At 40.8% G+C, this 15,912-nt stretch overlaps 1 protein-coding gene across 2 annotated transcripts in view; it reads right to left on the bottom strand.

Moving 5' to 3' along the window:
* OVCA2 (OVCA2 serine hydrolase domain containing) overlaps positions 1 to 10,262 on the bottom strand; it is a 64,618-nt gene extending 54,356 nt beyond the window's left edge. The window contains exon 1 of one of the 2 annotated variants that reach the window (XM_044054372.1): positions 9,972 to 10,262. In XM_044054372.1, the coding sequence (XP_043910307.1) occupies positions 9,972 to 10,158 (187 nt within the window). In that variant the 5' untranslated portion in view covers positions 10,159 to 10,262. The remainder of the gene's footprint in view (positions 1 to 9,971) is intronic. The other variant, XM_044054373.1, reaches the window with a different exon arrangement.
* Positions 10,263 to 15,912: the final 5,650 nt, after the last annotated feature.

Raw genomic sequence — 15,912 nt, 5'->3', positions numbered from 1 at the left:
GAATGACTCTGCTTTCTTTTGCTAAAGAAGTTCATCATGTGAGTGCAGTTCCGAGTTCAAATTTCTCCAAAGCCATTTTCTCAGATTATGCTGATGTTTTCGATGAAAATTGGGCAACCTTCCAGTTGTGTATTCCATGAAGTTAGACCCAGAGATCACTCCAATAAATCAACCAAAGAGTTCCGATAGCTATGCAAGATAAAGTTAAAGCTCAGTTGGATAAAATGGTGCAACAAGGTGTGATTTGTCCAGTCACAGAACCTACTGAATGGGTGTCATCCATGGTAGCCACTCACAAAAAAGGCTCAGATGAAATCAGAATATGCATTGACCCTAAAGATGTGAACAATGCATTAAATAGACCATATCATCCAATACGCACAGTTGAAGAAGTTGCAGCTCTAATACCGAATGGCACTGTATTTTCTGTTTTGTATGCAAAAAGTTCATTTTGGCAAGTGATGCTTGATCGCAAATTCTCATTTCTAACTACTTTTGGTACTTTGTTTGGCAGATACAGATTCCTAAGGATGCCATTTGGAATAAATTCTGCAAGTGAAGTTTTTCAGCGTGCAGTGGAACAATTTTTTTCAGGTTATCCTTGTGCCATAACATTGGATGATCTATTAGTTAAAGGCACTGGTGAGGCAGAGCATGACAGAAACCTCAAGAAAGTTCTAGACAGAGCATGTAAAGTGACCTTAAAGCTCAATTCTCTGAAATGCAAATTCAGACTTCCAGAAGTTACATATGTAGGACATTTATTTACAAGTACAGGCTTGAGACCTGACTCAACCAAGCAAGCAGCTATTCTAGAGATGTCAGCGCCAATGTATAAGGTTTGCAGTGTTTTCTGGCCATGCTCAAGTCTTTAGGCAAATTTATACCAGACTTCAGTGAGTTGACAGCACCTTTAAGAGAGCCAACATGCAAAAATGTTGCATGGTCATAGTTGAAACATCATCATCAGAAGGCATTAGACCTTAAAGCAGAAAATTGCCACCCCACCTACGTTAAGATACTATGATGTCAATAAATCAGTTACTCTTTCCTGTGATGCTTCAGATTTTGGCCTAGGTGTTCAAGAGGGCAGACCAGTAGCCTATGCATCCAGAACAATAGGGCTATAGTATTTGCATGCTCAAAGTTTGAGTGAAAAAAAAAAAAAAAAAAAAACCCACAAGAAAGGTAAAGTGCCTGAAGAGAGTCAAAACATCTGTAAATCCAAAGCAAAAACTCAGAGGCACACCACATGTGGTGTGCCTCTGAGTTTTTGCTTTGGATTTACATGCTTAAAGTTTAATGATTATATTTATGATCGAGCTATTCAGATTGAAACTGATCATCAACCTCTAGTTACTATTCTAAAGAAGCCTATGCATTCTGCTCCAGCAAGATTACAAAGAATGATGCTCAAAGTGCAAAAGTACAATTTGAAACTTGTCTACACTAATAGCAAATTGCTCTGTCTAGATTGATACCTTATCCCGATCGTCTAGAAATACAACAGAACAGCTTGAAGCAGAGACTTTGATGATGTCAGTGCATGCATTTTTCCACCACTAGACTAGATGAGTTGAGATCACACTCAGACTGATCCAATTTCACAGAAGCCCAATCACTAAATTCATGTTGGATGTCCATCAAAGCAATCTAGTGGATCACCTGAGGTGCAAGCATACTTTCCTTACAGAGATGAATTGTTGATGGAAGATGGTATTATTTTCAAAGGTCCTAAAATTATTGTTCCTGCTTTCTTACAAGAGTATATTCAGATATTGCATTGTGGTCACCCAGGATCCACATCCATTAAGAGAACAGCAACAGCATTAGTATTTTGGCTTTCATTATCAAAAGACATTGATAGAGGTCTTTCTTCTTGTTCAGTATGCAATAGTACTAGACCGCATTTGCAAAAAAGAGAACCACTTCAGCTAATTCCAATTCCTGAACTACCTTGGTCTACTGTAGCAACTGAGATCTTTGACTGGAACATCAACACTACTTGGTTCTGGTAGACTCTTATTCAAATTTGTTTCAGATTGATCTGCTACCAAACTTAACCTCAACTACTGCTATTACTAATCTGAAACATTTCTCAGTTCATGGTAGTCCACACAAACTTTTTTCTGACAATGGTACTTAATTCACTAGCCAGTTGTTTCAGAAATTTGCAAAAGAATGGGACTTTGTGCATGTCACTAGCAGTCCTGAATATCCTCAGTCCAGTGGCCTAGCTGAACGTGCAGTACAGAGTGCAAAGCAATTACTTGAAAAGTCAAAATGTGACAATACAGCTGTATTTTTGAATTTGCTTAATCTCAGAAGCATACCCCGTAAAGATATTCTTGGCTCACCTGCTCAAAGACTACTTTCCAGGCAAACTAGAATTATGCTACCTATTTCTTCCAGTTTGTTGCAGCCTAAGACTAATATCAATAAAACCATCAAGGCTCAATTGTTTAAGAAGCATACCATCCAGATATCTAGTTATGACAGATCAAGCAGATTACTTCGTCCATTGAGGGAAGGAGAGACTGTACGAATCCAGACTACAAAAGATTTTGATCGAAGAGGACAAATTACAGGCATTTGTGCCAAGCAGAGATCCTGTTTGGCAGATTCCAAGGGTGTGAAGTATAGAACGAATAGCAGATATCCTCCTGTACCAGAATCATGACCATTGCAGGCACAACATTGTGTTTGTGTTGCAAACTCAAGTCAAAGAATGAGTCAGACACTTTCTAGACCAGGATGTGTTCAGAAATCTGATTCTATTCCAGAAAGTGATTTGAACATTTCACAGGTCAACAATTTTGCAAAAAACTGTCCCAGTTGCTAAATCTAATTCCCAATTTTATGTCACACGATATGGACAAGTTTCTAAGCCTAGTGTGAAGCATCAGCAAACCAGCCAGGCATTCAGTCCTCTCCCCCAGGATGCATATGCTAATTTTTTCCTGTAATCACCATCAGGTATTGAAGCATCTGCTAAAAAATTGGCAACCTGGCTGATATGCCATGGGGCTGGCTGCAACAGAGACTTTTTTGAAAGGGTGGCAGCCCTTCCATGAAAAGGCATGACAGATATTCCAAAGAAAACAAGCACATGCAAGGTGAAGGTAAATCTAGGTTTATCCTATGTCCACGAGAGAAATGCTTCTACTTGGCTTTGCAAGTAACACAAGGGAAAAAAATAACCTCCATGAACACCTCACTTGCTTATTCAGAGTGCTTTATTCCACTCCATTTGCATCCAATAAATGTACAAGGGGCTATAGGGTGCATACACTGGAGTACAGCGACTGACCTTACCCTATGCACCAAATGTGGCTTTAAATCAAAATTACAAAGCAGATATGAAGAAGTAGAAGCTGTGATTGGCTGAGTCGGGGTGCATTCATAACCCTGAGATGCATCCTTCAAACCAGCATAAGCATGCAAAGATTAGACTGCATCTCAAGCTGACAAATGCACTCCTGGTTACTGTGCACCATGTATTCATAGATAGAATGGAGATGCCAACAGATCCAATATCAGCTCACAGTTGGCAGATGGAGTCTGCAAAAGAAATGGAACAGGATGGATTCCACTTCTACCCTATGGCAAAAAATGACTGCAAAATCAACTGTTATATAGGAGTACATAATGAATGACCTACTGCAACAGTGATTGTAACATAGGTGATCACAACTAAATCATTCACCCTGTCACAGTGCACACTCATTTGAAACATACTGACATATATGTGCACTCCAGTTGCGCACCCCAGACCACACAAACACACCACACCATCAGCATTTGTGCGGAGTGTTGTCACCTTGCTCCCCACACCTCCGTTACTTTACACAGACTAAATCCAAGCCCATACAACAGCAGGGAAAGGGGAAATTGTAAATCTCCTCTTTTAACACAATCACATGCAAAACAAAGCAAAGCCAGCATATTTCAATCAACTCCGCTACTTCAGCAACAAGTTTTCCATTTGCTGGATTGGAACATAGCTGAAAACAACGATGTCTACAATCCACTGAATGAAACCTCTGTATGTATGTGACTGTATATTTTCTCTCTCTTATAAAGAACACACACACCTATATTTTATTACGGTTTCTGACCTACACACCCTACATCCTTTTCCTGCTCTGTTGCTATCAATTCCACTCCCTCCAGTGGGCATTCTATACCAGGATTGATGTGGCCGGGTGCAGTACTTTGCATTTCTCTACACTGAGCATCAAATGCCAATTTATAACCCACTCAGTATGCATTTCCATATCCTTCCTTTGAATCCGAGTTTGACCCTGTTCTGTATTCCTTTAGCTATATCTGAAAAGGTGACATGTTGGACCCATGACCAAACTTGGAGTACTGCAGGTTACTTTCCTTATTCCTGACGGCATCCATCTAACCGCAACCTTTCACACACAATGCAATCAAATTCCTTTCTCCTAATCCCAACCCCAACCCCTCCTCCTTTCCAACCAGTTTCCAATGCACAACAGTGAACATCTTGAAGGAATCCATAGACCAACTCTACCAGTGCTCCGTGTTCGCCTACAACCAAACTATAAAACGTGGACCGGGTTTGCCCAACACCACCTTCCGACTATAAACGTATACTGATAGTTATTCAATAGGAAAGCAACCATCCTTTCCTACCAGATTCTCTCCATGACCCTCTTTCCCTGCCACTGCTTTCAGGCTAAAAGGACTGCAGTACAAGGATTTCTCCTACTCCTACTCCCACTGTAAAAAGATAATATAATTGGTCTATTCCAACCTCAGGCAAACAATTACAATAAATTGCAGTTCTTTTAACAAAATTTTGGAACTTTTGTCAAGACAAAACAGGTTTTACTACTCCCTTTCACCAACGTTAATGGGGCCATGAAGGCAGTTTGCAGGCACAACCCTCAAAAATCTAGGGTCACACCAATATAACAAATAGAGTGTCTACTCCCAGTTTCATGGCTGCTGTGATAAGTGGAAGATCATCAGTCATTCTGCATTTCAATATACCAGATAGAAGTATGGATACCAACCTGCATTTTTAATGAGCATGGCTCGGCAAATGAATAAAACTTGAACATACAGCAAAGTCACCGACACAACAACATGCAGGATTTCTTCTGCTTCAAAGCAGATGACTTTTTTTTTTTGCTTCACCCCCCCCCCCTCCCCATCCTCCCTGGGGCCTTACCTCATGGCTTCCCTATCATCACCCAACTGCGCTGGGCATAGGACCAGTGCACAGGTACTAAACTGCATACTGAAGATCATGAAAACTCATTCAAAGGAATGCCAAATATGCACAACCAGAAAGCTTTGATAACACCATGAACAGCAAAGTGGGTGACTGATGACCTGATGAAGGACTCTTCAGGAAATAAAGCTTTCCATGTGGAGAAGCAGTTTGGACCATTGTGTGGAAAACATCAGTCAGCTGGTTTGTTGTTGTAGAGATCTCACACTGCAGACACATCGATTTCTTCCAGGAAAACTCTAGATAGTACCCAAAAAATTGAGAATCCATCACAAGCTAGTCATCAAGTATTCAGAACAGCATTGCTTCTACTCCCAACCCCAACTTCATCCTGTCTTCCTAAGCTGACAGAGCTCAAATTCAAATCATGGCTTCCATAGGAACTAGGTGGACAGGACCTGCATAGTTTAGGAAAACACTGGCAGGTGAAGAGATGAGAGCCCAATTATAATTCCCACCAGCTCATCAAAACTTGCAGCACTACGGTCATGGACCTAGTCAGGCAAAACAGAAGTGAAAAAGCTCACTTGTCCTCCTCCACTGCACATAACCAAAATTCAGTGAATCATTCAGAAGACTGAACAAAAAAGTGGCCAATGTGGTGGTCATAGAGTTAAAAGGCTCCACCACAGAGTTCCTCACCGCATCAAAATGGATGGCCAAGTCCAACATATGGCAAAATCTGTAGGTCACTCAGGTAACCACCTAAGCAAACCAAAGTCCATGCATAATACAAAGGGGTTATTTTACAAGAGCCACAGACTCTTCCATCAGCGATAATGCTAAAATCCCCTAGTATTAGCCACCAAGAAAATACAATCTCTCAGGAAGTGAAAAGTCTAAACTCCTTCAGGAACATTCTCACACCATCAGGTTGACCATAAATAAAGAGGTTTCCAAAGACTGAATATGTCCCTGGTACAGCAGCAAAGATATACACCACTAATCTGTTTTAACCTCAGATGCCAAATAACAGAGACCCTAAGGGTACTAGAGCTGCAAGGATGGGACCAAATTTATCATCAAGCCAAGCCCCAGCAATAAAAGCCACATCAACTTCATGAAGCAAGTCAGCTAATATGGTAGTTTTGTTGTGGACAGAGCTAGAATTTTGATAAACGTACCTGAGGAGCATCACCAGGACAGTAAACCCCAGTTCTCTTCTTAACACTACAAGAGTTCGATGGGTGCTTCACAGTTTAGAACCAGTGTGAAGAACGTCCCTTTTGCCCAGTGTGAGAATGATAATGAGACACTATCAACCAGGCCTCTGAATCCATGAATCCCCAGCAGCTGTTGTGGTCATAACTATGCCTATGGCTCTTATCAATGCTCAGACCATGGCATGTTAATGCTCAGACCATGGCATGTTCAAGCACATGGTCTGAGCAATAGGTCACGGTTTATGGATGCATCTCCACATTGACTTCAATCTAAAACAATTCAGATGGAAAATGAGTCCAGTTCTGTACAGAACCACATGCCCGACTTCTGTAAAAACTGAACAAATCAGGACAAACATATCTCTAAGAAGATCCATAATGGTGCCAGTACATCGACAACAGCTTGCCAGAAGAAATGCAAACAGCAACATAGTCAAGCAAGGTACTAGAACAAGCCAGGAAAGTTCTCTCTAAACACACATTAAAGAGATCCCACATCACTTTCTTTTGTGATGAGGGCAAATACAATAAATTAGATATGCATACATTGTAATAAACATTAGATCCACAAAGTTTATTATGCTTGACAAATGCTCACTGTGAAAACGTTGAAACAATCAGCAAACCTGGTTTCCAAATGGATGCTACGAAAATTAGATAGCCAAGTGCACAAAAGCTACCAATAAATCTGATTTACTTACCAGATGTGATAGTTAAACACCAACTTACTCAAAATGTTTTTGAACCAACTTACTCAAAATGTTTTTGAACCTTAGACAGTAATAACAGCTGAAAACATTGATGTGCCAAAAGATTTTCAAGAACAGTTAAACAGCCCACCAACTCTCAGAAGGAAAAATACATTCTTGCTCTGGAATCCATCCATTCCCTAAACCCACACCGTCATAGAACTGAGTTCTGTTTGTGCAGTGTATGACAAATGACAAAGCAGAGGATCACAAGCCACATTCTCCAGTAAAAATACCTTTGGATACTGTACACTAAAGGTTAACAGATGCACCAGTGAGTCAGGAAAGGGGAATAAAAAAAGCAAAGCATTAAGCAAATAATAAATGTATTTATCCCAGACTTAGCAGCAAGGGGAACTGAAAAGATGACTTCCAACATAACAGAAGTCCTGCTATACAATAAAGTACAAATTATATATATATATATATATATATATATATATATATATATATATATATATATATATATATATAGATATATATATATATATATATATATATATTAAATATAATACAAATAAAATAAACAAATAAGTACACCATGTACAACCAAAAAAAAAAAATCCAACATTCCCCCAATGTGTGCTTTGCTCCTGTTCTTATACCACGGGATCATCTTTAACTTAAAGGTGATGCCATTAATAAAGACTCCATTTCAAAGATGATGCAAACGAAAGGAAAAAGAATAAAGCCAAGCATTTTTTTTTTTTTTTTTTTTTTTTTTTTGTAAATTTGCTTTCTGGGACTTAAATGATACCACGGTAATTCTACAATGAAGTTCCTTTAAAGGAAAATTGTTCAGTGAGGCAGAGGGATAAAACCTTGACTGGAGCCCAAGACTGGGTTTGCTAACTGGCCTGGGTGCTGGAGTAACCAGTTAGGGACAATGGAATAAGAAGCTTCTGCTTCCTCTACCACCCTTGGGGAAGGTCGAAGCCAAGTACTCTAACAAACTGATAAACAGTGGATGCCGAAAATAGCAGTAAGGCAGCACAAAGAATGGGGCCTGAGGGCCAATCAAGCAGCATGTCTGTACCACAGCCAGGGTTGGCACTTGTGCAGAAGCACTAATGGGTTTGGAATTAAAATGCCACAGGAAAACGGGCCTTTATTGAAGATGACTCCATTACCACCACTGGCATCACCAGAAAATTCCTGCATAATTCCACAGTCCAGTAGCAATAAGACTTGGTATCTTGCCTGCCCTCCATACCTTGAGGGCAGCCTCCAGTCTAAAGGATAGGTTAGACCACGGGAAGAAGGGAATTAAATGGGGCTGTATAAAATAGGATAGCTGATGTCAGAGGAAAAACAACCTCTTTTAAAAGAAATAATCCAGTTTTTAAGTTTGTACTGTATACCACATATCATCCTGAAAACTATCAGTTCCTCAATAAGTAAAAAAATAAAATAAAGTGAGGTTATTTTGTAAAATGCTTCACAGTTTTAGCAAATGCTTTATTTTGGCATCTGCTTTTACTAATAAAGCTTCGCCTTGTGCTTCTATACATAGCAAAGTATATTCTCAAGTTCTGCCTGTATTTAAACAGTTAAAACTTTATGGATAGGTTTTAATTCCCTCCTCATCTGCATGATGCTTAACTTTCAACTACTAGATGATGTATACTGCTGATTATAAAGTTAAACATAATCCAAGAACCCTGATGCATTACAACATTAAGCATACTGCAAATAGAAGGGGACATGGTAATACATGGTGAAAACAGCACTGTACTGGGCAAAATGTGGGTAGCTTATTTTGTCAGACTATTACTAGCTTCACATTAAAACTACATCTAGAGTTTACTGGGATCAAGGAACTCTGAGGACAAGAAAGTTTCTTCTAACCCCTTTATGATTGTGAGACCTCAGAGTTAATATATTTAGGGATGCAGAGATTTGAGGATGGAGCGGGGGGGGGGGGGTGCCACCATACAAACAATCATAGCAGTACTCTTAAACCTTGTGTTTCTACTAAACAGTTCTGAAGATTCTCATAGTAATGTCTGGCAGTGCGATTGTTAGCTATAAACTACAGAAGCATAAAAAAAATTGTCTTCAGTAAGAAAGCAGATCCTGGAGCTCCTTCTGGGTTAAACATATGGGAGTGCAAGGTGGAAGTTCATCAGCAAAAACAAATTAAGCATATGATAAGCAGTTTATCAATAATTCCGCCATATTTTTTTCTCTCAGTTTACTTAAAGCAGTTTGCCACCCAATGTGTTTCCAAATACAATGTCTACTCAGTCACAATAACTTTTTACACTAGAGAAACAATTCAGTGGAGAAAGGCAAGCATTTCCTATGGCACAGCCTTTTCAAATAAAATTTCACTTACAATGCACTGGAAATATTGGTGGGGGGGGGGCATTTGCATAATCTCCTAACAACTGTGGGAAACTGATGCCAGTTCCAGCACATTTCTCTTCTTACCGCTAAGGAATAGTATTATTATCAGGCTGCATCTGTGAGAATTGCCTTACAAGAGCCTGCATTTCCAGCCAACAACATCCATTGGGGAAATTGAAATTTATCCCTAATCAGCCATAAAATGATGAATTAACTCCAGAAAACACATTATAGTGATACAGCCCTCACCAAAACCGAAGCAACAAAATGCAAATGCAGCATATAACTTCCGTCTTACACACACCAGAGTTTTATAGAGCTGGGTGATGAAACAAGATAAACGGCAGGCAGAGAAGAGATATTCATAAACACAGGAAGTAATACATGCAAAGCAAGCTAGGATGTAATGTAGTAACGTACAAAACAGAAAAGAAACTGCCTTACCTTGGTCTGTTTGTTCTGTTTTAAGTACAGATCCAGGGGGCTGGGAGACAGAAAGAGGAGCAGAAATGTAGAACAACTCAGCATGTTTCTTTAAGATTTTCCTCAGTGAGCCAGTTCTTTCTCTGAAACTTTTCTCATTTTGATAATAACCATGAATACACAGAATCCTAAGCAATGTGGATGTCATTGTAATCCAGTCTTCCTGTCTCACACTCCAAAAAGCAGTAACCAGAAAAAAAACGCCTTAGAAACTTTTCCTTAAAACAACCTACTTCCTCTTCAGTCCTCCCCTTTTATGTCCTACTGGAAAACACAAAGTAGTAACACTATAGTTCCTATCAAAAAGTTAAGTGCAGTAAAAGGTTACTTTTTAGCAGCAATGGTGCATCTTAATTAAAACAACTATTTTAAGTTTTATGGTGTTTTATAGTTCCCCTTCATATCATGCACTGCAACATTTCTGTCACATTTTCTGTTTGTTCTGTGTTTCTATTTAAAATAGAAATAATCCTTACCATTTCTTACTTTTGCTATGCTCTCCCCTTCAGTTTATCTCCTCATACATTTTATTTCACCACTGTATACATGATATTTACCCATTATTATACATATTTTTTATATCAGAACTTATTTCACTACATATCTCCTGTTGCAGCCATGCAAGCTTACTAGGCAAAACACAATATTAAATAAGATAATGTAAGATAAGGAAAAAGAGAGAGAGAGATAAGGGTTGTTTGTCCTGTTACACTGTTAGACATGCTCTTTTAGCAACTACATTGTATAATTATGTAAGTGGAGTGTTATGCTTCTGTGACATCATGCAGTATTGTTGAAGTGCTTTTGTCTCTAAAGCTTAAGGGCCTTTGATTACCTGCTGAGAGCTACTTATCACAGCAGATGTACATTTTCCTTGGGGCAGTCAAAGTAACCAGGGAGTTATCTTAAAGTACACTAAGCCTCCAAAAGTACAGTTCATAGGTTCATAGGTTCATACTAGGCTATCTGCCCTAGGGCATTTATAAGCCTAGCCAGAGTGTGTTTGGCTTTCGCCACCCATTTTAAATTAATTTTGCTATACCCTTTTTCGAGGTTAGTATACTGCGCCTCTGTCTAACAGTGACACAAAAGTGATACCCGGGGTAAACCTACGATCTCCCATCCACTCATCAAGATTCCTCTTGAAGAGAGTCAGTGAGGGACTCTGCCTAACCTGGACTGGGATTTTATTTCAGAGTGAAGGGAGCCTCTGGGTTATGAATCTGTCCCTCCAGCATGTCCTATTTATTTCACTGCTGAGGTTCAAATCTCTCGAGCGAGTAGCTCGATGGGATTTGGATTTTCTGAGATGTAGCATGTCCATTCATTCTGGGTTAGACATGGCTTTATACGTCAGGCACAGATCGCCTCTGAGCAGGCGGTATGCAACTGAGTAGAGCTGGAGTTTCTTTAACCGGGCAGCATATTGCATCTGTTTGAGCCCTTTGATCCTCTTGGTGAGGTACTTTTGGGGTCTTTCCAGTTGCTGCAGGTGTCTGGTAAGGTACATCCCAAAAGGGGCATTGTACTCAATTATGGGCCTGATGAGGGATAAGTAAAGAGGCACAATGACCTCCCTTGATCTAGATGTGAATCCCTTCATGATTAGGTGGGCTATATAAAATGTTTTTCTAACCACTTTGGCCACGTGGTTGTCAAATGAGAGATTGCTATCAACTTGGATCCCCAGGTCCCTAATTACTTCTTCTGTACTTAATGGATTACCACCTATGTGGTAATTTGTAGGCACTTTGTTTTTGCCAAAGGGGATGACTATACACTTTTTGGCGTGTAGCTTGAGGCCATGGCTCTGGCACCAGTTGTCTGTTTCTATGAGGCCCTTTTGGAGGATGCTTGTGTCGGCTGGAGAGTCGATTATGGTGCCCAGTTTGCAGTCATCTGCGAACTTGGTCAGCCACAGTCCTTCCGTGTTGGCCTGTACCTCTGAGAAATATATACCGAACAACGATAGATGTCCTTGCCTTCACAGCTGCAGTATTCATAACGTATGGATTCCCTGCCATGAAGCCCATCGTCCGGCCAGTCTACAAAGCCTACAGTTGCTTTAAGGTATGTTGAACATCACCTAAACACTCCTCACATACAGTAGAACATAAAGGTGACTTTTACATGTACCATCCTCAGAACTGATGGCCTCAATAGGAACAGCAGTCCATGGAGAACCTGCACATCCAAGAAGAAGAAAAAAGAAACAAGGGGGATGGAGGGAGGGAGTGAATACTGCAGCTGTGAAGGAGGGAGGGAGTGAATACTGCAGCTGTGAAGGAGGGAGGGAGTGAATACTGCAGTGGTGAAGGCAAGGACATCTACCGTTATGGAAAGATTTTACACAACTGTACTATGTCCTTACATTCAAATCTGCAGTATTCATAACTTATGGAAGAGTGCCAAAGCTCAAGAAGAAATTTGGGAGGAGGAAGCAGCAGTAGAGCCCTCTAAGAAGCCATGAAGAATGCCATTAGCAAAATCAGCTCTAGCTCTGGAGATACAATCCAACTTGAAATGTTTGATAAAAGTATGCACAGAAGTCCAAGTAGCTGCTTCAAGAATAGAATTAGTGCCTGGTCCTTTGAAAAAAGCACCAAAAGAAGCCACAGCTCTAGTAGAATTAGCTTTTACAGAAGAAGGAAGGCTGTCGCCATGAAAAGTACAATAAAAAGAAGTAGCCTTTGAAATCCAAGTAGAAATAGTTTGCTTGGAAACAGCCAAATCTAAAGACCTAGGATGAAAGGAAACAAACAACTAATCAGATTTTCTGATAGCTTTAGTCTTATCCAAGTAATATCTCGGCTGTCTATGCATGTCTAAGGTATACAGCACCCTCTCACTGTCAGACTGCAGAAAGGGGGAAAAAACTAGGCAAATTAATAAACTGATTAAGTGACAATTCTTTAACTACCTTGGGCATAAAAGAAGGATTAGTATGCAAGGATGCCCTGTCCTCATGAAATATCAAAAAGGCAGACAAGCCATAAGGGCTTGCAACTCAGACACCCATCTGGCAGAAGGAAGAGCCAACAAAATAACTGTCTTCCAAGAACAATGTTGCAAGGAAGTTGAAACAGCAGGCTCAAAAGGAGCCTGAGTCAGTTTCTCCAGAATGAAATTAAGATCCCAGGGAGGAGGAACAGGCTTTCTGAGAGGTCTAATATTAAGGACATATTGAAGAAATTTCTCAGCCTCAAATCTAGAAGCTAACAGGGGAGGTAAAGGCAGACAACCAGAAAGAGCTGATAAGAAGGCCTTCATAGAAGAATAGGCCAAACAAGCATTGAGAAATTCACACAAATGAGAGAGAACCAAAGGAACATCCACAGTAAGTGGGTCCAGGTCACGAGAAAGACAACAAATAGAAAACATCTTCCATTTAGATAAGTAGGATTTCCTAGTAGTAGGTTTCCTGGCCTCCTGCAGGATCTGCAGCACATCCTCAGAAAAAAGGTATCTATGAGGGATCAATACCCTATCACCCACAGTGTCAGTTGGAGAGTGGACAGGTGGGGATGGATGAGAGATCCCTTGTCTTGTGCGAGTATATCCATCTTGTGAGGTAACTTGTGATGATTGCCCTTGGCTAGATGCAGAAGTAGCGGGAACTAGTGCTGTCACGACCAAAAAGGAGTCAACAACAAGATTTTGGGAGCATCCTGTTGAATCTTGAACAGGACTCTCGGAATGAGAGGAAGGGGAGGGAATGCATAAAGGAGCATCCCCTTCCAAGAAAATGAGAGGGCATCCACTTTCCATACCAGATGATCTGGGACTCTGGCACAAAACAGAGGAAGTTGTCTGTTCAGAGGGGAGGCAAAGAGATCTACTTGAGGAGTACCCCATTGGTGAACAATACCCAGAAACACATCCCTGTGAAGCATCCATTCATGGGATTGAGTGAAGGACCTGCTCAGAGTGGCTGCCTCAATGTTCTGATCTGAAGAAATATAAACTGCCTGAAGAGTCACTTGATACCTGACAGCCAGATCCCATACCAGAAGTGCCAGCCAGCAAAGAAGGTAAGATCTTGCTCCCCATGCTTGTTAATATACCATATAACTGTGGTATTGTTTGTGAATACCTTGAGAGGCCTTGGAGAGAAAAGAGGATGAAAGGCCTGAAGAGCCAGCATAAAAGCTCTCATCTCTTTGACATTGGTGTGCTCCTTCTGCATACGAGGCAACCACACTCCCTGAGCCTTCAGGCAGCCAAACATTGCTCTCCATCACACATCTGAAGCATCTGTGAATGGATCCTGAGAGGGAAGAGGAGGATGAAAAGGGAGCCCTGGATTCAGAAACAACTGCTGATTCCACCACAGAAGTTCCTTTTTGAGACAAGGGAGAAGAGGAACTGTAAAGTCTAGATGATGCACATGTTGTAGCCACACTGACTTCAGAAACCACTGAAACATCCTTATGTGGAGTTTAGCCAGAGGGAGCATCAGAATGGTGGATGCCATGAACCCCAGAGCTCTCAGAAACTCCCTGGCTGTAATTGAGGCCAGTGGAAGAAGAGTTTGAAAGTAAGAAATGAGAGTTAAGGCTTTTGGAGGAGGCAGGGATGCCAGCACTGGTATCTCTGAATCCTGCAACCCAGAAAGACATGATCCTGAGAAGGAGTCAGGGAAGACTTTTTGAAGTTTATCATGAACTCCAGGCTCTGACGAAGAGAAATGGTAAAATGAAGATTTTGCAAAAGGACCTTTGGAGAGGATGCCTGAATCAGCAGGTCATCCAAGTAAGGAAATATTTAGATCCCTTGAAGCCTCCGAAATGCAATCACAGTAGCAAGGCATTTGGTGAATACCTTTGGGGCAGTAGAAAGACCAAAGTACAAAGCACAGAAGTGAAAATGCCAGGAAGCAACAGAGAAACACAAAACCTTCCTGAAAAGAGGATGGATTGGAATATGGAGATAGGCATCTTTGAGATCCAGTGACACTAGAAAGGTCTGAGGGAGCAAGAGAGGAAAAAGGGACTGAAGGGACAACATCCAAAAGGAGGGCACCTTCAGAAAAGGGTTTAGTTGAGAGATGTCTAGACTCAGTCTCCAAGTACCTTCTTTTCTGGGCACTAGAAACATTCTTGAAAAAAAAACCCTTCCTCCCTTGGGACACAGGTACCTCTTGAATAGTACCCTGAGACAAGAGATTTCGAAGAACCTCTGTGAAAAAAGGAAGTTGTTTCTGAGGGGGCTGAGGAATGCCCATAAAAGGAGGATGGGAAATCCACACAATGAAATACCCCTGACGCATGACTGACAGATCCCAAGAATCCTGGGTAAATTGAAGCCAAACAGGAAGAGAAAGAGAAAGGTGAAGAGAAAGAGGAATGTGGCTGGGAACAGGTAGATAGTCAGATAGCACTTGGTTTGTCAGGAAATGAAAACTTTAAAATCCCTGCAGTCTGAATGGCCTTAGCAGGAGGAGCCTGTTTACTACCCTTTTTACCTTTGAGAGGAAGGTGAGATTGCCTATGAACAAAGGCTAGCTTAGAAGGGTAGTTTCTCTTGAATTTAGGCACAGGAAAAACAAAGACATGTTTAAGTTCCTGTAAGGCCTTCCCCTTGTCCTGAAGAGACTTAAACAAACCAGCAGCCGCTTCCCCAAACAAAAGTTTATTATCCAGAGGAGCATCCATCAACTCTTTTCTATTTTTATTAACAACCTAAATAAGTCCCTTCCACAATCCACCTGTATTCAATATGCCGACGATTCAACACTGATATGTTCAGCAGCCTCCCCAGTTGAACTTCAGACTACTACACAAAAAGTCTTCACAGCAGCTGAAAACTGGTTCCACCAATATTGCCTCTTACTGGATCCCAAAAAGACTAAATTATTACTTTCCACACCTTCACAAAGTCATCTTCTTTTACCTTCAATATA

Source organism: Protopterus annectens, chromosome 13.part0 (genome assembly GCF_019279795.1).
Source record: "Protopterus annectens isolate FY-2018-M chromosome 13.part0, PAN1.0, whole genome shotgun sequence".
In the NCBI taxonomy this organism is placed as follows: domain Eukaryota; kingdom Metazoa; phylum Chordata; order Ceratodontiformes; family Protopteridae; genus Protopterus; species Protopterus annectens.
This window is presented reverse-complemented; position numbering and strand designations above follow the sequence as displayed.